At 42.5% G+C, this 20555-nt stretch overlaps 1 protein-coding gene across 27 annotated transcripts in view; it reads left to right on the plus strand.

The window, feature by feature from the left end:
- The window catches only part of NRCAM (neuronal cell adhesion molecule), an 84667-nt gene that overhangs the window by 15316 nt on the left and 48796 nt on the right, over nt 1-20555 (plus strand). For 18 of the 27 annotated variants that reach the window (XR_008933252.1, XR_008933253.1, XM_056847713.1 and 15 more), the window contains 9 exons: nt 1814-1925; nt 5969-6153; nt 9153-9284; nt 12436-12579; nt 14824-14935; nt 15646-15812; nt 15907-16054; nt 17500-17624; nt 19118-19147. Coding sequence is in view for 25 of the 27 variants with exons in the window: in XM_056847713.1 (XP_056703691.1) it covers nt 1814-1925; nt 5969-6153; nt 9153-9284; nt 12436-12579; nt 14824-14935; nt 15646-15812; nt 15907-16054; nt 17500-17624; nt 19118-19147 (1155 nt within the window). In the remaining 2 variants the exon portion in view is untranslated. The remainder of the gene's footprint in view (nt 1-1813; nt 1926-5968; nt 6154-9152; nt 9285-12435; nt 12580-14823; nt 14936-15645; nt 15813-15906; nt 16055-17499; nt 17625-19117; nt 19148-20555) is intronic. The other 9 variants (XM_056847715.1, XM_056847730.1, XM_056847732.1 and 6 more) reach the window with 1 other exon arrangement.

Consider the following 20555-nt stretch of genomic DNA (forward strand, 5'->3'; position numbering starts at 1 on the left):
TGGTGGTGTTGGCTACTGCCATCTTGGTCCAGAACCACATGTGACTCACCAGCCATGTCATTTATTTATACACACACACACAAACACACACACACACACACTGCCTAGCAAATTATTTATCTAAGTATGTACCTAACACTATACTTTGCTTTGCTATTTTTTCATATACACCACCAGTAAAGAATAGTAGGCACCAACAAAATGGCCACTACTGGGCTCTGGACATAAAATGGCGCCAATTTACCATCCACTCAGCAGGCTGAAACCTCACATTACAGGCCCGCTGGGGGACTCTCAATAGGGTTAGTGCAGCTGTGCTGTTATTTGCGGCAGGTCACTCTGCCCTCCCTCAACTAAATGCCTAATTGAGAGAAGCACACCTCCCCCCGCACTGGTGCTTCCTCCACCACCGTTGCCTGATTCATTTTCTAGCTAACCTGGTGCTTTGTTCAATTTTTTTTTTACAGCAACAAAATACTTCCACACAAGAGACATTCAATAATCCCCACTTATGCACTCTCATACTCACACACCACTCTTCACACTAGGCTCACAGCAAGCACCCAAACTGAAAACTCCAAGTCTCCTTCATAGCTCCAAGCTTCCACATGTTCTCCTCCTTCAGAAGCAGATGGCAAAAGCCTGAAGTGATAGGGTTGCCAACCTCCAGGTACTAGCTGGAAACCCCCTCTATTACAACTGATCTCCAGCTAATAGAGATCAGTTCACCTGGAGAAAATGGCTGCTTTGGCAATTGGACTCTATGGCATTTAAGTCCTTCCCCTCCCCAAACCCTGCCCTCCTCAGGCTCTGCCCATAAACCTATCGCCAGTGGTGAAGAGGGACCTGGCAACCCTATGAAGTGAAGGGTTGAGGCTTGCTTACATAGCCCTTTCATCCTGCCTACCTATTGGTTGGCTAGCACTTAATATAGCCAATCCCATACTTGTGCCTTACTTGTGGAGGGACTGAGGAAAATCATTACCCAACTTAAAGGACATGAATGCTTCTTCTGAGGAGTGGGAAGCAAGTAAAAGAGCTGTAAGGAACGTTGTTATAGGAGATGCATGTAAGGCTCTTTGTTGCTCGTCTTTAGCTGATCTAATGGTCCTTTCATGTAAAGACGAACACAGCGGAGGAGAGAGAAGTATGTGTTTGTATATTCTGGTTATTTGGGAATAGTTACTACTTGGCAGTGTTAAGTGGGCAATAGTAAATTACAAAACTGATCTTTTTTGTTCTTCATAAAATAGGGTTTAAATAGAACATTTTTTTCCTATTTACAATTTTTCTGAAAGTTTATAGAAGCCTAAGTGTTCTGGCTCCTTGGGCACTGTATGATTTCCCCATTCGCTGTAAAGAAGAGGGCAGCTCAGTATATGTACTTCATTGAAAATCATGGGAATACTGGTTTTCACTGGAGCTCAGTAGGCACGTGGGAACCAGTGGAAGATACCAGCAAAAAGTTAAATGATTGCTTTCAGTAATACAATGTACAAGTGGGGACCCGCAAGAAACTTGCAGAAGCAGCCATCCCATTTTGCCCCCCCTTGCTTCCTCCCCTCACTCCATCCCCTTTCTCTACAGGCTTTCCCCTTCACAGCCCCACTTTCAGTGGTTCACCCAGAGGTGTCCAAGCGGGCATGCCAAGCCTTCCCTCCCTGCAGTCCCGCTCTTGGCGGCTCGCCTAGAGCAGTCTAGGCAATGCCTTATCCATTTATAATATATGAGAGACTTTATTTTACGATTGGTTTATAATTAGATCTGTATTGCTAGTATTTTAAAATACTATTTTTCTTTTCTTTTTCCCCAGCCACGGAATATACAGAGAGACGCCCAGCTCTTCTAACTCCTACTGGAATCGCAAGCAGCAAAATAGAACTAAGAGGAAACACCCTTATGTTGGAGTGTATTGCAGAAGGATTGTGAGTTGTCATTATAATCATACAATGTAAATGTGGAAAAGGTGAAAAAGATGTTGTTTTGTTTATTTTATTTATTTATTCAGTTATTCACATTATTTATACTCCACCTTTCTCACTTGGATTCAAGGCGGATTACACAGAGTGAGTCAATACAATCGACGGATGGGACATTCAATAAACAGTGTAATAGGATTGATGTTGTAGAACCAACCAGAAATTTAAAAACAGGACTGAAGCAAAGCATAAGTATTAACATGGCACCTTAAATGATGCCAAATTCCATAGCAGGATCCTAGTTTCAACAAACCATATACAGTAGTATAGATCACAGTCCTTAATAATTTTCCTAAATAACTTTGTGCATCATTTAGTACAGTGCAAGTCTATTGCCTGCTTAGAAACACTCTCTTGAATAATTTAGTTTTGCACAGTCTATGGAATGCCATGAGAGTGGGAGCATTCCTGACCTGCTTAGGCAGGCCATTCTGCAAGATGGGGGCCACAACAGAGAAGGCACATGTATGGGCAGTTGTTGATTTTGCCCATTTGCAGGTTAGCACCTGCAGAAGACCCTGCTCCAATTAGTGAAGCTGTCATGGCACAGCTTAGGGGAAGAGGCTGTCTCTCATATATGAGGGTCCAAGACCGTGAAGGGCTTTGTATGTGATAGCTAATACCTTAAATTGAACATGAAAACTAACGGGCAGCCATTGAAGTGCTTGCAGGATGGCAGTAATATGTGTACTCCATCTAGCTTCTGATAATAGCCAAACTGCAGCATTCTGCACCAGCTGGAGTTTCTGTACTGACTTACTGAAACTAGAGTTAAGTAACATCCCATAAGAAAAGAGATTTAAGTACTAATTCGGAAGTAAGTTTTAACTTTACTTGCCCACAAAGTGAAGATGCTTTTAGACTGAAAGTTTTACAATAAATTCATACTGAAATTTAGGTTCCCCTCTGTCTGATACTTAGCCTCTGAACATTGATTTGTGGTTGTGCTGAGTTTCATTCATGGATGGGGTTTGTAGTGGCATCTACTGGCTCTTTTGTGCATACACTAATTTGGTACAAGGACTACTTTTACAGTCAGTCACCAATTACAGTAATGTCTCCATGCAATTTTAAATAATGTTTTAATTATGTATTAAATTAAGAAAGATATTCTGAATTCTTTACAGCTAAATTACATGTGATTATTGTGTAATATAATTATTAACCAGTCACAGAAATAAGAAACCATATTAATATTGACACATATAATATACATTGCTTCTTTCACATATTTTTGTTCCTTGGAAATGTTTGGGGTGGACTTATTTGCTAATATAAAAGAGATTACAAAAATGGGCTGCAATAAAATATATATGCTATATAATTAGCTTATATACTAATAGCAAAGTCGGCCAAATTTTGGATACTTATATTCAGTGACTGGAGCTGTGAATGGGTGAGACAGATCTTTCTACAAATCTGAAAAACACCCCAGGTTTGCAAGAAAATGAAATCTTTTTTAAAAAAATACATTGCGGGGGTTAAAAAACCTGAACATGATAAAAGGAGTGCCTGTATCTTTAACAAACTGATTCCCTCAGTGGCTGTTTCTAGGCAACCACAGCATTCCAGGCTTGGAGTTTCTGTGAGTAAAAGGTACGGGGAGGGCTGTTTTGGCCTTTGAGGGAGACTCATAGGGGCCAGTCCTGATAGGGTTGCGAGCTCCAGGTTGGAAGATTGCTGGAGATTTGGGGGAGGAGAGAGGCCTCAAATGGATATGCCATAGAGTCCCTCCTCCAAAGCAGGGACAGTTCAGTTGTAATTCTAGGAGATCTCCAGGTCCCACCTGGAGATTGGCAAACCTAGCCCTGAGAGCAACCACTGGGTGATTTGATACCACCCGACTTGCATGACTCAACTAGATCTGGATGCTTGCTACTGTTCAACAGCAGCTATCGTATAAAAGCCAGTGTGGTATAGCAGTTAGAGCATCAGAGTAGGGTCTGGGAGACCCAGGTTCGAATCTCCATCTTGCTGTGGAAGCTCACTGGATGATTTTGGACAATTCATATGCTTTCAGCCTACCTGACAGGGTTTTTGTGTGGATAAAAAGAGGGGAGGAGAATAATCTAAGCTACTTTGGTCCCCACTGTGGAGAAAGGAGGAGAAGGGTGGAATATAAATGAAGTAAATAAATAATAAATATAGCTGAAGGTGGGAGGCAGATAAGATGGTAGGTTGTTGAATGGCTGGGAAGGAGAGAATGAGGCAGTGAAAGGGGAGAGTATATTGGGGTTGCCAGAAGGAGGGGAAAGGGGAAATACCGTATATACCCGTGTATAAGCTGACCCGCATATAAGCTGAGGTGCCTAATTTCTCCCCCCCAGCAGGCTTACCTTATCCAGGTGCGCAGGCAGGCGGCGGCAGCGGGGGCCCCCCCGTGGCCCAGGAGGCCCCGCAGGCCACTCTAGGCCCAGCGAAGGCGGTGGCGATGGGGCCCCCCCAAAGCCCAGGAGGCCCCCCAGGGCGCTCCTGGCTGGGGGGAGCCGCGCGCGCCTGGCGGTGGCGGTGGCGCAGCCTTCCAGTGGCCACAGAAGGCCCTCCCAGGCCGGTGCCAGCTGGGGTGGGGAGCCGTACGCGCCCAGCGGGGGCAGCGGCACAGCCTTCCAGCAGCCGCAGGAGGCCCTCCCAGGCCAGTGCCGGCCGGGAGGAGCCGGTCGCGCCTGGTGGCGCAGGCTTCCAGTGGCCGCAGGAGGCCCTCCCAGGCCGGTGCTGGCAGGATGGAGCCGTGCGCGCCCGGCGGGGGCGGCGGCGCGGCCTTTCAGCGGCCGCAGGAGGCCCCCCCAGGGCCCTCCTGGCTGGGGGAAGCCGCGCAGGCCCGGTGGCAATGGCGATGGCAGCGGCGGCGGTAAGTTCCTCCTCCCTCCCTCCCTCCTCTACCGTATTGACCCGCGTATAAGCCGAGGCCGGCTTTTTCAGCCCTTTTTTTGGGCTGAAAAACTTGGCTTATACGCAAGTATATACGGTAATGCAGAGAGGGGGGTACAGGGGAAAGTGTGGTTCCCCTCACAAGTCCTTGAGGGCTCCCTACCATGCAAGTGGTCCTGGCCCAGTTGCCACACAACTTACTGGACCATAGTTTTCCTAGGTAGAGGCTACTGTGTTAGCTGTTTGGTGGAAAGGAGAGAAGGAAGCAGGAAAAGGGAGAAGCTGTGGGGGCTTGCAGGAAAGAGAAAGGGGAAATAGTGTGGGAGTGGGAAATGAGATGCCTCCTGCAAGTCCTTGCAGGTTCTCACTTGTACAGTATAATAGAAAACCTGTTGGAGTAACTTGCCTCTTGCTTGGGGGATGGGAGTCCTTAGATCTAATTGTATGTATATGTAATTTCAGAGGCATATAAATACATATCAATAAAGTTGCTAACTGGCCTGGAGAAAAATATCCTGTCCCTTTAATGGAGGCTAAATGTGTAGAAAAAGGCAGTTGAAACTTCATGGCATGGAGGCTTCATGGCCCATAGAGCCTTCATTGACTGGACAAGACATCTTTCTCCTTTTATAATTACTAAATTCTAGAATAGGTAAAGGTAAAGGTCCCCTGTGCAAGCACCGGGTCATTCCTGACCCATGGGGTGACGTCACATCCCGACATTTCCAAGGCAGACTTTGTTTGAGGGGTGGTTTGCCAGTGCCTTCCCCAGTCATCTTCCCTTTACCCCCAGCAAGCTGGGTACTCATTTCACCGACCTCGGAAGGATGGAAGGCTGAGTCAACCTTGAGCCGGCTACCTGAAACCAACTTCCGTCGGGATCGAACTCAGGTCGTGAGCAGAGCTTTTGACTGCAGTACTGCAGCTTAACACTCTGCGCCACGGGGCTCGTTAAATTCTAGAATAGAGTACCATATATATATTTAGAATAAGTGTTTTTAAAAGATTTTAAGTCATAGTGATGATTTTAGGCAAATTTTAATTATAATTGTTCAATTTATGTATCTTTTAGATATGCTTCTCAATCCAGTAACTTCACTCTCAGCTGTTGTTCTCCCCAGACCTACACCAGTTATCCGCTGGATTAAAGAAGGTGGCGATCTTCCTGCCAATAGAACCTTCTATGAACATTTTAGAAAAACCCTCAAAATCATAGATATTACAGAAGCTGATTCTGGAAAATATAAATGCTTAGCAAGAAATCGACTAGGTTCTGCTCACCATGTTATTACAGTCACTGTCAAAGGTAATGTTTATGTCAACTTGTTAGTATGTAAAAAGACCAGAAATTAATGTAGTCCATTAAAAATTAGGTTGTGGACCCAGGGCAAGGGAAGGAGCAGGGCAGGGGAGGAAATAACACACCACACAGAACCTATCGGGGGAAAATTGGCCACAGCTGTAATGAACACAACCGCAGGAACATTGGCGCAGCATGAGGATGGGTCCAACATTAGGTGACTCACCTGCTGCCCAATAAACCCATCCCCCCAGCCTGCCTGCAGCGGTGGGGGGGACCTGTGGAGTGGCAAGCCTTCAGGATCCCACATGGGTGCAAACCGCTGCATGGTTCCCTGGCCCCCTGGTGGTGAGAGACTGCTGACAGCCCCTGCCTGGGCATACCTCTGGAAGGCTTCACCGCCAAAACGCTATAAGGGAGTCCTCAAAATGGGGGAGGCAGGCTCACAGGCACAACTTTCCCCCACCAGGGAATCCAACCCTATGCCCAAACCGCCATCCCAGCTGTGACAGAAGCATAAAGACATAGAAGCATAAAGCTGGGCCTAAAAAGTCATTAAATCCAACCCCTGCACAAGCCAGGACATTCAGCACTACCTTCCCCCTCACTCCCCAAGTGACCTCTATTCCCAGAGGAAGGCAAAAAACAGGATCCCTGGCCAATGTGTCCTTAAGGAAAATTCTTCCTGACCCCAAAGTGGTGATTGGCATTACCATGGGCAGACAACAGCAGCAAATAACAACTGAGAATCAAGGGTGGATGAGTGGGAGAACTGGAGCCAAATGAGGTGAAGGGCCCAGCTGCAGCCCAGTTAAGTAAAGGAGGGGCAAGGTGGCCCACACAGAAAGAACGCATGCCAGCTCACCTAGGCTTCCTGCCCCTCCCCTCTCCTGCACTTGAGCTTCTTCTGTGTATGTGGCTCCAGCTCCTGCGGCAGGCATTTTGTGGTTCGTGGGTTCTTGTAGGTTATCCGGGCTGTGTGATCGTGGTCTTGGTGTTTTCTTTCCTGATGTTTCGCCAGCAGCTGTGGCAGGCATCTTCAGAGGAGTAATACTGAAGGACAGTGTCTCTCAGTGTCAAGTGTGTAGGAAGAGTAATATATAGTCAGAAGGGGGTTGGGTTTGAGCTGAATCATTGTCCTGCAACAAGTATCAAAGGTAATGTGCTAATCATTGTCCTGTAAGTATCAAGATAATGTGCTAATAATAATATTAACATACCACACCCTCATTAGCACATTATCTTGATACTTACAGGACAATGATTAGCACATTACCTTTGATACTTGTTGCAGGACAATGATTCAGCTCAAACCCAACCCCCTTCTGACTATATATTACTCTTCCTACACAGTTGACACTGAGAGACACTGTCCTTCAGTGTTACTCCTCTGAAGATGCCTGCCACAGCTACTGGCGAAACGTCAGGAAAGAAAATGCCAAGACCACGGTCACACAGCCCGGATAACCTACAAGAACCAATGAACTCTGACAGTGAAAGCCTTCAACAATATTTTGTGGTTTGCTCCACCTCTTGCAGTGGCTATTCTGTGGTTAGGCCTACTACCTCATGTCATAATTCCAAAAAATGCCAACAGACCCAAAAAGGTGGGGGACCCCTGATGTACTTATACTATAGCACACTGTTAACACAATAAACTATCACATTGACATATTGTCGAAGTCTTTCATGGTCAGAGTTCATCGGTTCTTGTAGATTATCCGGGTTGTGTGACCGTGGTCTTGGTATTTTCTTTCCTGACGTTTCGCCCACAGTATCACATTGACAGTTTTGTATAACAGAATTCTGTACAAAGCCAAATCAAACTTTTATTTGTAATACATTTTAATATAAGCCTGCAAGCAAAGATTCAAATAGTTGATTCAAATCAATAGTAATTCAGTGTCACCCTTCAGCCTGGGCTTCTTGGTCCCCATGAGTCATTAGGATTGCCTAGTTAGAGTTCTGCCATGATATTAGAAGGTACAACTGACAGAATGTTCATCAGGCTGCTGAATTTAAGTCTAGAACTATAGCCTTTAGTTCCCTTTTTTCATGTGAAAGTGTTTTTTCCTCAATCCTATGTCTTTTGATACTTGCTTTTCATATCATCAGGGGCAGACTGGCCATTTAACTTACAGGGAAATTTCCTGCTGGGCCACTGGTGGCCAGGAGCAAGCAGAACGAAGCTCTAGCAACTCCGCTAGAGCTTCTTGGCCCACATGGATCAGATCCTTCATTAGCAATGGTAACCGGTGTCAGTTCACCCATTGTTTTTTCCCATACTGCTGCCAGTTTTCAAGAGGGAGCAATGGGTGCGCTAACACCCACTGTTTGCATGGCTGAGCTGAGTGGCTCTTGCAGCTCTGGCTAGTAGCACCACAGGGGCCACTCAAGCTGGCTTGTTCCAGGGCCACTTTCACTTCCCAGTCTGCTCCTGAAAACTGCTGTTTATTTTGTTCCACTATGTTTGGCCATCCTAATATTGTCTTTTCCTCCTCCTTCTCCCAGTAGCATACATCCTTCACAATCTTAGCACTGTAATGTTTCTTCAGAACCCCATTTCTTATTAGTCTCTTTGTGTCCCTATCGCTGTAGCATTTTTCCTCAAGAGTTTTTTCCTGTTTTACTTACACGTCCCTCAAATTGTTGCCAGTAAACCCATGTCCTACTCTGTACCCTTCTCTGGGATCTTTGCTTCTAGGCTCATAGCTTTCAAACCTCCTATGACTTCTTCCCTATAGTTATTTTAACTTCAAAAAACTAGTCCTATCCCCCAGATCTTGAGTGACGTTTAATAATCTCAGACAAACAAACATTTCTTTATCTCTCAGATGGTTCATTGTAGATTTTCTGACAACAAGTTCCTTAAGCTTTTGAACTTATTAAGGTTTTACTCTATCATATTATCTTGGCCTATTTTTTGAAAATGCTATTATATGTATGTGTGCATTTACATTTATGTGTTTATATTGACCATTGTTTTGTTCTTTTGTTAAAATCAGCTGCACCTTACTGGATAAGAGAACCTACAAACCTTGTGTTATCCCCAGGAGAACATGGTAACTTGATCTGCAGAGCTAATGGCAATCCCAAGCCTAGTATAAGCTGGTTAGCAAATGGAGTTCTTATTGCAAGTAAGGACTGGTTTTAACATCTACAAAACAATATAGTCAAATGTTTTGGTGATATATCTCTTCCAGGATCATTGAAAACTCTGTAGCTTTTCTTGACAGCTCTGAGTACCTGCCAAAGGGTTATGGGGAAAGAGTCAGAGAGAGCAAGCAGAAAAAGGCCTCAGTGGGAAGCTATGATTTCTTCACCCTTAATTGTTGTCTTCCAACTTTTTAATGTTCCTCCTTCATCTAAATGGGATAAAATTCACCACTATATAGTTATGATGGATTATCCTACTACTCCACTGAGCTATGTATGGAAACTTTCTCTGGCGGAAAGAACATTGCTCTGGTAGAAGGTCTTTTCCTGAGGCAGAAGCACTTTACCTGGAGGAAGGCTCCACACACAGCTGAGCAGAGTGGTAAGGTACTGCTACATACCGTATATACTCGAGTATAAGCCAAGTTTTTTAGCCATGATTTTTGGCTTAAAAAACTCACCTCGGCTTATACTCGGGTCAATACAGTAATTCGCCTGCCGGGCCCTCTCCCAGCGCGCTCCTGCCGGCCAGCTGATGGGTGGGCTGTCCCGCCTTCTCCCCCCCACCCCACCCGATCGCACCTTCTATGCAGCGGCAGCGGTTTCTTCCCCCCCGCCCCACCCCGCCTTCTGCTGGGAGGTGGCGGTTTCCCCCCCCAAAAAAAACCCCGCCCCCCCACCTCACCCGGGCCGGTCCTCCCGCTTGCCAGCTGACCCTGCGGGGCCTCCTGCACGCAGGGAGGGGGCCACCGCCGCCGCCTGCCTGCGCGCCTGGAGCCCGGTCAGGTAAGCCTGCGGGGGGGGGGGTGCATTTCCCCCTCGGCTTATACATGAGTGCCTAATTTTTCCCCATTTTTGGGGTGAAATTAGGCACCTCGGCTTATACTCGGGTCGGCTTATACCAGAGTATATACGGTATGTATAAAAACAGGAGAGAGGATAAAACAGACAGGCACCCAGAAGGAAGAAGGCTAGCCAGTTCTGGACAAGGAAGAACAGTGCAGTCAGGGAGAGCTGAGAGGCCCCATTCTGCGGCCAAAGAATGGGCAAACATAGCCATGGCAGAGGGCTAGGGAGCCAGGCAGGCTCAGGGAGCACGCCCACAACATGTTGTGCATGATTATAATCTTGTTTTGCACTGTAGATTTATTTAGAACATATGATAAAAGACAAACTTTGTTTCTGAGCATTCAGTCACCCAATCATGATTTGAGGGTGGGGGGTAATCATTCATATCCACATGTGGTATCAAAGTCCTGCCTGCTACCAGCATTTTGACCCAAAATACTCTGGAGGCTGGCTTTAGAAGCTTGACAGTCCCACTATGTACTGTAGCATAAGAGGTTCTGGAGTTCGATGAGGTACAACTTCAGATGTGTACTCATTAGCAAGAACTATGCCTGGGTAAGATAGGCCTGAAGTTCAAAGGAGAACTGCCTTGAAAAAAGGTTAGCATGTTGGCTGGAAGAAGCAAATCTCCTTCCTCTATTACAAGAAGTCCCCCCTGTATTGGGAAACTTTTCTGGCTTCATAAATTGTGAGACCCATAGTCCTTCACACCCAATGTCAACATTTGAATAGAACAGATATCTCTGTTATGTCTAGATCCATGAAATTTTTAAAGCACATTAATGTAGAAATAAACATTATGGCAATGATCCAGGGGTGATTTGAGCTTTTTGAATGAGAATTGTTATGATGGAATACACAAAACAAAAGGTAATTGATACAAATTATTGTTTGTATATGGGTATTTAACTTTCAATTTCATGGCATACGTAAGTATACTTCACACTGATTAGGAGATGTGAGGTGAAAGGGAGGAACATGTGTGTTTGCATGAAGATGGAACAGAAAAAAGCGTCAGTGACCTCAATCTGGCTGCACCTTGTTTGTGTGCTTAAAATGCATGTATACCACACACTGGCCATGAACACCTAGGGCTGAACTAAGAATTGTTAAGGTATTATTTAGGGAAACCACATAAGATCTACATTCTATGCCTAGCCTATTCATTATTTATTTAGTTTGTACCACAAGTAACAATTTCTTTGATATGAAATGGCTTGGGACAGTATACCTTTGATTGTACACAGGCTGAAGCAGTTATACAAGTGTTGTATACCTAGGACATCATTTCAAAGAAAATTTGAATTTCAAAGCCATATGGTCTCTGTGGACCTCTCATTGCGCTTCTGTGGATTATACTTAAAAAAAATTTCTATTAGAAAACTCAAATTAGAGACATTGTTTTGTTATCTTCTGATATAGTCCTAACAGTGCAAGCACATTTTAAAGAACAGAGATTTACTTTGCATGTGCCCCCACAACTGTCATGATATGGTGTTTGGAAGTTTGTTTCTATTTTTATTTTTTTAATGCTTAGTGGTAGAGCATCGTATTTGCATGCAGAAGGGCCCAGTTTCTTTCCCTGGTATCTGTGTTAAAGGATCACAGGTACCAGGTGTTGAGAAAAAACCTTTGCCTGAGACCTTAGAGAGCTGCAGCCAGTCAAAATAGACAATATTGAGCTTTATGGACCAATAGTCTGACTCAATGTAGGATAGCATCTTATTAATCCAACTTGTAAACAAAATTAATAACTATATTTGAAGGCCAGTCATTAATATTAATTCTAAGAAAAGTTAAGCTCTAAGTTTCCACTAATGTGGGTGGGTGAGACATCTAGTGTCTCCTGAATGGTACTTGAAAGGCACTGTAACTCAGAAACAGAGCACCTGTTTTGCCTTCAAAAAGTCCCAGTATTTAACATGTTCTGATATGTTTATAATACCTGACTCAAAAGTACCATATTTTGGCCTCTAATTTTAACTAGAAAACATGATTTAATTCTGTATGTTTAATTTTTAGATTGTTTGAAATTACTGTGAGATTTTAAGCTCAGATTATTTTAAAGTGACATTTAGTCTGACTCAAATATTTGTCCACTTTGTATCATATAATTTCTTAAATAGCATATTGAATGTTCTAAATAATATTTTATTGTGTAATTTATAAAGTACTCTCTTCAAACCATTCCTTTTTCTTTTGCTAAAAACAACTCAGTAAGAATATGTGTGTATGTATGTGTATATATGTCTACATGCATATACATTTAACATTTCCAAACAGTTGCTCCTGAAGATCCTAGCAGAAGAGTAGATGGTGATACTATTATATTCACTGATGTACAAGAACGTTCAAGTGCTGTTTATCAGTGTAACGCCTCTAACGAATATGGATATCTACTGGCAAATGCATTTGTGAATGTTTTGGGTAAGATCAATTATTTCTTTAAAATTAGTAGTGACAATGAATATATGTGATCATCCTAATTCGGCCTGTTCAATCGCAACTATTCTGAGTAGGTTAGCATTCATGAGAATATAGCTAAAATAGTATGTTAAAATAAAGCAGATTAAACATGACAAAAAACAGCAACACTTTATTACCCCACACCAAGCAGCAGTCCTAATCAAAATGTCTCAGTGACACACCACATGTTACAGCAAAGTACAGACTTTGTTAAGGTAGCTTCAACAGTAAGCTTCTTTAGCCCTGGCCAAGGCTATGGTTGTAAGTTTAGCTCTCAGCCTTAAGCTGAAGCACGATTTCTGCCTTGGGGAGGGTGGGGGAACAGGATGACTCTGGGCAATTGTACCCAGCATTGGCTCATAGCTCTAGGGCAGCTTTCTACAATCCCACCCTCATTGAACAGCTGCATGTCTGGGAAGGGTGCTGCCAGTGGACCTGAGGGTGGCAGACTCCAATTTGGTCCTCAGTTCATGTTTAAAAGGAAGGCTTTGCAGGTACACTGGACATCCGGGTTCACTTGGATGTCACTGTACCCATTGTCTCCAGCCTAAACTGTGACAAGACCTGAAGAATCTATAATAAGTAAGTTGCATCCTGATTCTTCCCAGTACAATGTTGAGCCCACCTGCTGCATGGGGTCACCCTCAGTCACTGGCCTCTGCGACTGAGATGTCCAGTGACTGCAGGATGACTGACATGATCGGTGCTGTTTGCCTCCCTGGGGTTAGGGCATAGAGGTGGTCAATGACATCTGCTGAAAATGTCAGGGAGAATGGCCCTGGGGTTGGAGGCAGAGTGGAGGGTCAGGCCCAGGGGACAACCTGTACCTCTTCTTGTAGCACCACCAACTACCCTAGTGGTGACCTCACCTCTGTCATCCCCTACCTCTAGCAACTTGCCACCATCGCTTTCATCCTCATTGCTCAGCTCCATCTTCTCCTGGCTAGCCACAAGTGTATGTTGGCCCCAGCATTCACCACCAGGGGTCTTGTTCCTGAGCGTGCTCAAAGGGCTCATTCCAGTGCTGCAGGGTGGACAATTCCATCTGAGTGGCTAGGCCTAAGGCTGAGACCCACTCTGCCGCCATGTGCCAGAAGGCTTAGCAATGTGTGGTGGCAAAGCTGTTTCTGGCCATCGCGAGCTTTCCAAGTCTCCCTACAGAGTGCTGTGTTCTATATTTTCACATTCTTTTCGGTTCCCTTGAAAAGGGGGAGGGGGCTTCAGTGACTTCAGAGCTAGGAATTCCCAAGATCAGTGAAGAGCCAATATTCTGTTTCAGTGTCTTGGGCACTTGGTTCTGTTGCCTAAGGACATCTGCAGAAACCAGGGGATCCTGAAAGGAACTGCAGCTCATCTCTGCAGATGGCTATTCCCTCCACAGAGCATTACTCTGTGAACCCACCTGTCAGTGGATTCTCCTAATTCCAAGGTCCCTGGGATGGAATAGAGGTAGCAGGATCCTGGCAGACCACCCTTTTGGGGCCTGTTTATTGTTAGGATGACATTTCAACCTACTTGGCCAAGTGGAAACCTAACACTCACAATAGCTGCAGCTCGATTTACAAACAGTCCCCTACAAAAGCCAATCTCCACATCTTTATCTCCCTCTGGCCATTTATTTACATACCCAAATAGGGCTGACGTTGCTGGGAGCTGCCTGGCCCCTCCAAGCCTCTGTATTGCTAGACCCCCTGAAATTGACAAGCTTTGCTTCCCATTGCTGAAAGACAGTCTTTCAATGCTTAAGGTTGCTGGGAACCTTTCCTAGCTGTTTCTTCCTCTCTCCCCCTCCCCCCTCTCTGAACTGGGACTCCACTTTCTCACAGAAGCAGCGCAACTGAGCTAGGGCTTTGCACTGGCATAAGGGTCATTTATGTCAGCATATCTGCTAGATACACTGGTGTAGGGGTTAGTCTGCCTTAGCCCCTTCTTAGGATTGCATTGATAATATGCCCATTTTAAAACCACTGTCATCTTCTCTTGTATTGACCTGCCCCCAGTTAAGATCAACATGTGAATGCTGTACTCTGTGCTCACTATCTGAAGTGAGGTAGATGGTGCTCAGAGTCACTACCTTACCCTATGGACAAATGGCTTCCTTGTTTTATTATTTTATTAAATGTTAAATACCAATCCAAAGAAGAAAATTAATTTTATGCACTGTGATTTTTAACAATTTGTTGTGTATGCAATTTTGTGTTTTAGCTGTGCCACCAAGAATTCTCACTTCTCGAAATCAGCTCTACCAAGTCATTGCAAACAAACATGCATTGCTACACTGTGCTTTTTTTGGTTCACCCGTGCCTACAATTGAATGGTAAGTCAGTCACAGTGCACAAATCTTAAGAGGTTCTGTTTCATTCGCAGCAATATTTTAAGGAAATGGACAGTAAAAAAAAACCCTGGAAGGGCAATTTCTTGTTCCTGTCATTGCTGGGCTTCTGACAACTGGCATTGCCAGCTGACATCATACTTGGGTGCCTCCTAAACCCTCAATCTGTCAGGAGCTAGATCTGTGGAGAGTTCCTGGGTATGTGGCCTGCTTGTCTGCCTGCTGCATAGGATTCTGTGACTAGATGTGGGAGATATTGCCATGACATTTCCAGTGGGGTAGGGTTTGATTGCTGTGAAGTCTTCTCAGTAATGGGTGGGCAAAGCAATAAGCCTATCAAGCACATTTGATTAACTAGCAGCCTCCATTCCTTATGAGTAGCAAAAAGTTTACCATATTAGAAAATCATAAGGTATAAATCCCAGTGTTCTTTTTTGTTTTTCTTCCTCCCCCTTTTTGTAGCTCTTTTGTTGCTTCTTGTGGAAGCAGGTTGGCATACCCAGTAAAATACAGTTCTTTCACAATTGCTATATTGGATGCTGACATTTCTGACAATTATTCTTTACACTTCAGTAAGCACTGGTCTAACTTTGTTGGATTTAAGTGAAGTAATGTGTCTAATAGCCATCCCTTGATCCCAAATTCAGTTACAATAAATGCATACAGTTGGATAATATAATCCTGTTTTTAAACAGGTTTAAAGGAGTGAAAGGTAGTATTCTCCAGGGAGAACACTATGTTTTCCATAACAATGGCACCTTGGAAATTCCTGTGGCCCAGAAGGATAGCAGTGGCACATACACCTGTGTAGCAGGAAATAAATTAGGAAAGGTACAAAATGAAGTTCAATTGGAAATTAAAGGTAAGAAATCAATCCTTCATTACAAAACTCCTAAACCCAATATAATGAAGAATTTCCAGCTGGTAAATGTCTTAACAGCAATTTTATGTTTCAGAACCAACAATGATTATTAAGCAGCCTGAATACAAAATGGTACAAAGGAATGGGCAGGTTTCCTTTGAATGTACAATTAAATATGATCCTACGTTAATACCCACAGTTACATGGTTGAAAGACAATGGTGAATTACTAAATGCTGCAAGGTATGTACAAGATAACCTCTTTCATGTAGGTTCTGTGCTAGGTAGAAAATTCCATCTCCAGGATCACTCATGGACAATTTTCCTTTCATATATTTAGTGGAATGGTGTATTGAATGGATCATGTAGAAATTACTGAACTCTCTTACTACTCTTTATTGTTATTGTTCTTACAAGGCAGTGTACAGAATGTCATATGATCCTTGCCAAGAACTATTAGATGAGCTCTGTGCAACTTTCAACCCACCAAGCTCACCAGCCATGTGCTGTAATTTGTTTGATGCATGCCAACTCCTCTCTCAGGAAGGCAGCAATAACTGGGGATTTAATCCTACCACCTTTTCCGCTGGTGTAAAAGGGAGGGAGGAGGGCCAGTCTCATCTGATTTTCCTCCCCACTGAAGCATTTTATCAGTGTATCCCCAGCATATCCTTTCCGGGAGCCAGAAAGAGGGCCCTCCTCACTTGAGCAAGGAAAAAACCCCATTAAGATCCAACCCAGGATGTTTAGTAAACATACTAAAATAACTAAACTGTCATATTTTGATCATATTATGAGAAGAAACTAGAAAAGACAGTAATGCTAGGAAAAGTTGAAGGCAGCAGGAAAAGAAGAGCCCACATGAGATGGATTGACTCAATGAAGGAAGGCATGGCCCTTAGTTTGCAAGACCTGAGCAAGGCTGTTAATGATAGGATGTTTTGGAGGACATTATTTCATAAGGTTGCCATAAGTCGGAGACGACTTGACAGTGCTTAACACACATACACACAGACACACTAGCTGGTGAGCTATGTTTAGCTGGTAGGTCTGGCATCAGGTCTGGCAGTTAGCTAGAGGTGAGTTCAGTGGAACTTTATGTATAAGTGATCATGATTGTGATCTGACATAATCTTTATATTCTTAGCAAATTCTTCTTTTTTTGTTGTTGCTTTGCAAAATTCTATATAAGCCATGCTTGAGAAAAATTTAAGCAAGTGAATCCTTAGTTAAATAAGCATCCATTCCCCAGTAAAATGTAAACATTTACTTTAAAAGGTTTCAGAAGAAGTTGGCAAGTACTGAATTACTTTCACATAAAAAGTAATATTGATGTCTTAATACTTGAATGTCTGTAGTAGTTTAGTAATAACTACGGTAGTTCATAGAAATTGCCATTAGCAGTCAATAATACTGCTCTGAAGTACTACTCATTTATTCTTGCTTATGGTATACAGTAATTTAGATTATAGGAGCATTTTGTAAAATATTGATGTATGATCCAGATGTGGTTTCATGCTTGACGCATACTGCTTTAAGATTAGGGAGTAAACTGAGATGATTTTTACATTTCTTTCAGCACGTGTATTTTATGATAGGAAGAGAAATTAAAATGTCACTGCATTTTGTTACAATATATGAATTTCAGTTATGCAGCAATAGATTGATTACATGAATTGTAATTGCAGGTTTATTGTTGGTAAATACAACTTAACTATTATGAATGTAACTGATCAGGATGGTGGAACATATACTTGCCTGGCTAACACTACTCTGGACAGTGTTTCCGCGAGTGCTGTGCTTACTGTTGTTGGTAAGATTTCTCTTAATATCCCTATAGGATAGTAGGAAAGCTGTATCCATACTGTGGGACCATACAGTCATTATAAATTGATGTTGGGCTATAGCTTATTTTGGAAAAGTTAGAAACAAATTATTTGACGTTATTTTCTCATACGTTCCACAATTCCTGTTTGAAAAATTATTTTCAAGTTGCCACTGAAATGATACTGTGGGTTTCTGCATGTAGCTGCAACAGTTGATTTTAAGAACGTTCAATCAATCCTATATTATTTATACACTTTTTTTAAAAGCAACAACCTCCCATTCATTCCTTTTACTGGTACACGAAAAGAAAGTCCACAGGTATAGTTCTCTTAAGCTCCAAAAATGGCAACACCAACTGTTATTTCTGCTTGCTTAGTTAGAAAAATCTTTGTGTGCCTGTACAGGTTAGAGCACACAATTTTGCTTGGCACAAAAGCTTCCTTGCAGGTATGTAGTCAAATCAGGCTAGGCCAGCAGACAGTTCTGGGGCTCTTTTAGGACCTGAAGCAAGGATGTCATCTTTCTGGCAGTGGCCCTAGCCCCAGTGTATACTGTATTGCATAGGCTTGCATTATTGCTGCTTAGTGTGCTCAGATTGTGAGGCAGGAACAGAAGGTTCCCAGCTACATGCTCAGTGCTGCCGCCTTTCTGAACTACAGAAACCATCAGTGCCGCTACCCTCAAACCTCCTCAGATGGTTTGGACCCTGTGGCAAGTACAGCCACTGCTGCCACCACCCTTTTTTGTTTGCCAGCACACTAATGTCTTCACAAGTAGACTCTGCATTTAATTCAGCACTTGGACCAAAAGATTGCTTACCTGTGGGTTAAATAAAATACTTGAAAATTCCTTAATACCCTTTAGGGATTGGGTCCTTGAAACTGTAGGCTTTTCCTAATCAGTTTTGCTTTAAATTTGCCTTTCAACAGACAAATGTTATTTTTAGAAAAATATTCTACCTCAATCAAGGGGCAGCAACAAGGGGCAGGAAAAAAAATACCCTGGTACAGCCAATGGGTTCATATAGCAGTTTTATTCTGGGAGGCTGCTAACTCAGCAGGAGGGCATACAAGCATCCGTTGCAGTTATGGTTGTCTATATTGGGAAATGCCTTGACATATAGCAAAACAAAACAAAAAAGAAATCTAATTTCCCCATATGCTAATTAAAAAAGGTTTTATTATGGTGGTGTAATTTAAAAAGTCTTCCTTTTATTAATTATTGGTCTTTTTTCCCTTTTTCTTTAATAATTGTCTGGGCTTCATAATTACTTAACCACAGTTTATAATATCTAAAACCTCAAAAAAATGGGCATTGCTAATTTTGTTAAGACCACTAACCATGATTTGAATTCTACACTTTTCCAGATAATAATAACTTTTCTTTATAATACTGAGCCATTGTAATAAACTAATTGTACACTTTTGAGTTTTTCCCACTAACCATGATTAAACACTTCATATTAATATCCTTTTGCAGCTCCTCCAACAACTCCACCTGTTGTTTACGGTAAACTAATGGAAAGTCTTGTTTGCTTTCATCTATCAAATATGCATATACTTTCTGCCTATCAAGTTATTTTCTTTTTTTCTGTTACATTACATTTTACAAACTTAGTTTGAATCTGATGAGATTATTTGCCTTGATTACCATTATTCTTATGAGCAAAATGCTTAAACTGTTTCATTATTATGGTTTAACACAATCTAGGGTTCAGAATAAATATTCCTGGGTAAACATTTTATCCAAACTTGTGATCAACACTACTCCTTTTCCTGATGATTTTACACCATTTGATTTTTTTAAAAAGATCTACAGGTAGCTAATCAAAATTAAGTTCACCATTTCCTTGAAGCCTTTAAATTAGTATTTAGAAATGTTCAGTTTAATTCTATTTTAAATGAAGAATGGAAGATTGATACAATACCAAAAATGTTTGTCCACAGCTAAGCACTTCATATCCATTGATCTCAGTGCAGTTAAAAATGTTAAGCTGCACATGATCATCCCAATGCGATCTTTGGTTATGAAATTCTGCATAGTAAATCTGTTTTCTCGATGAATGCACTATTTCCTTTTCCATATGCACAAATATTTTTTATGAACCTGAGGTGAACATTTGTAACCACAGTGAAGCTATTGTAATTATTCTTAGAAATATGAGTCCAAATAAGCCTATGTTTTAGGTGTCAGCTTTGGTTTTATTGTGGCCCGTAGCATCCTAAGTAGAGCTTACACATTGTAAGACCATTGAATTCAATGTATTTATAAAGGTGTAACTCAGCTTAGGAAGACAAAGCAACAGGTAGATATTTAAACAGATTTGATAATGTAATGAAGTAAACAATTATTTTCTGTTGTGTTCTTGCAAAACCTTATGTCAGGGTTAATGACCGCAGCCATTGAAAAGTTATTCCAAGCATTTCTTGAACAGAGTTACACCCTTCAGAACCCATTAAATTCATTAGATTTAAAGGGTGTGACCCTGCTTCAGATTGCACTGTAAACCATGCAGCGATTTTTTCTTTTCTTTTCTTTTGTTGTCAAGTCATAGCCAATTTACATTGTCCTTATACAGTTTTCATGGCAAGAGACATCCAGAAGCGGTTTGCCATTGCTTGCCTCTGCATAGAGACCCTGGTACTCCTTGGTCTCCCATCAAACACTAACCTGGGCCAACCCTATTTAGATTCCAAGATCTAATGCAATTAGGCTAGCTTTCCGGTTAGGGCTCATCAATTATAGGCACATATTTTTGAGCTGGTTATATATTTGAAATCTGATAATTCATTATCTTGTGATATTTATCTCCACCTCATACATGACATTGTTTCAATGGGAGTGGATGGATGTGTATATGTTTGTTGAAATAAGATTTTCAAAATTTATCCACGCAGCAGCAAAAGTCAAGTTTAAC

This window comes from Euleptes europaea, chromosome 3 (genome assembly GCF_029931775.1).
Source record: "Euleptes europaea isolate rEulEur1 chromosome 3, rEulEur1.hap1, whole genome shotgun sequence".
Classification (NCBI taxonomy): domain Eukaryota; kingdom Metazoa; phylum Chordata; class Lepidosauria; order Squamata; family Sphaerodactylidae; genus Euleptes; species Euleptes europaea.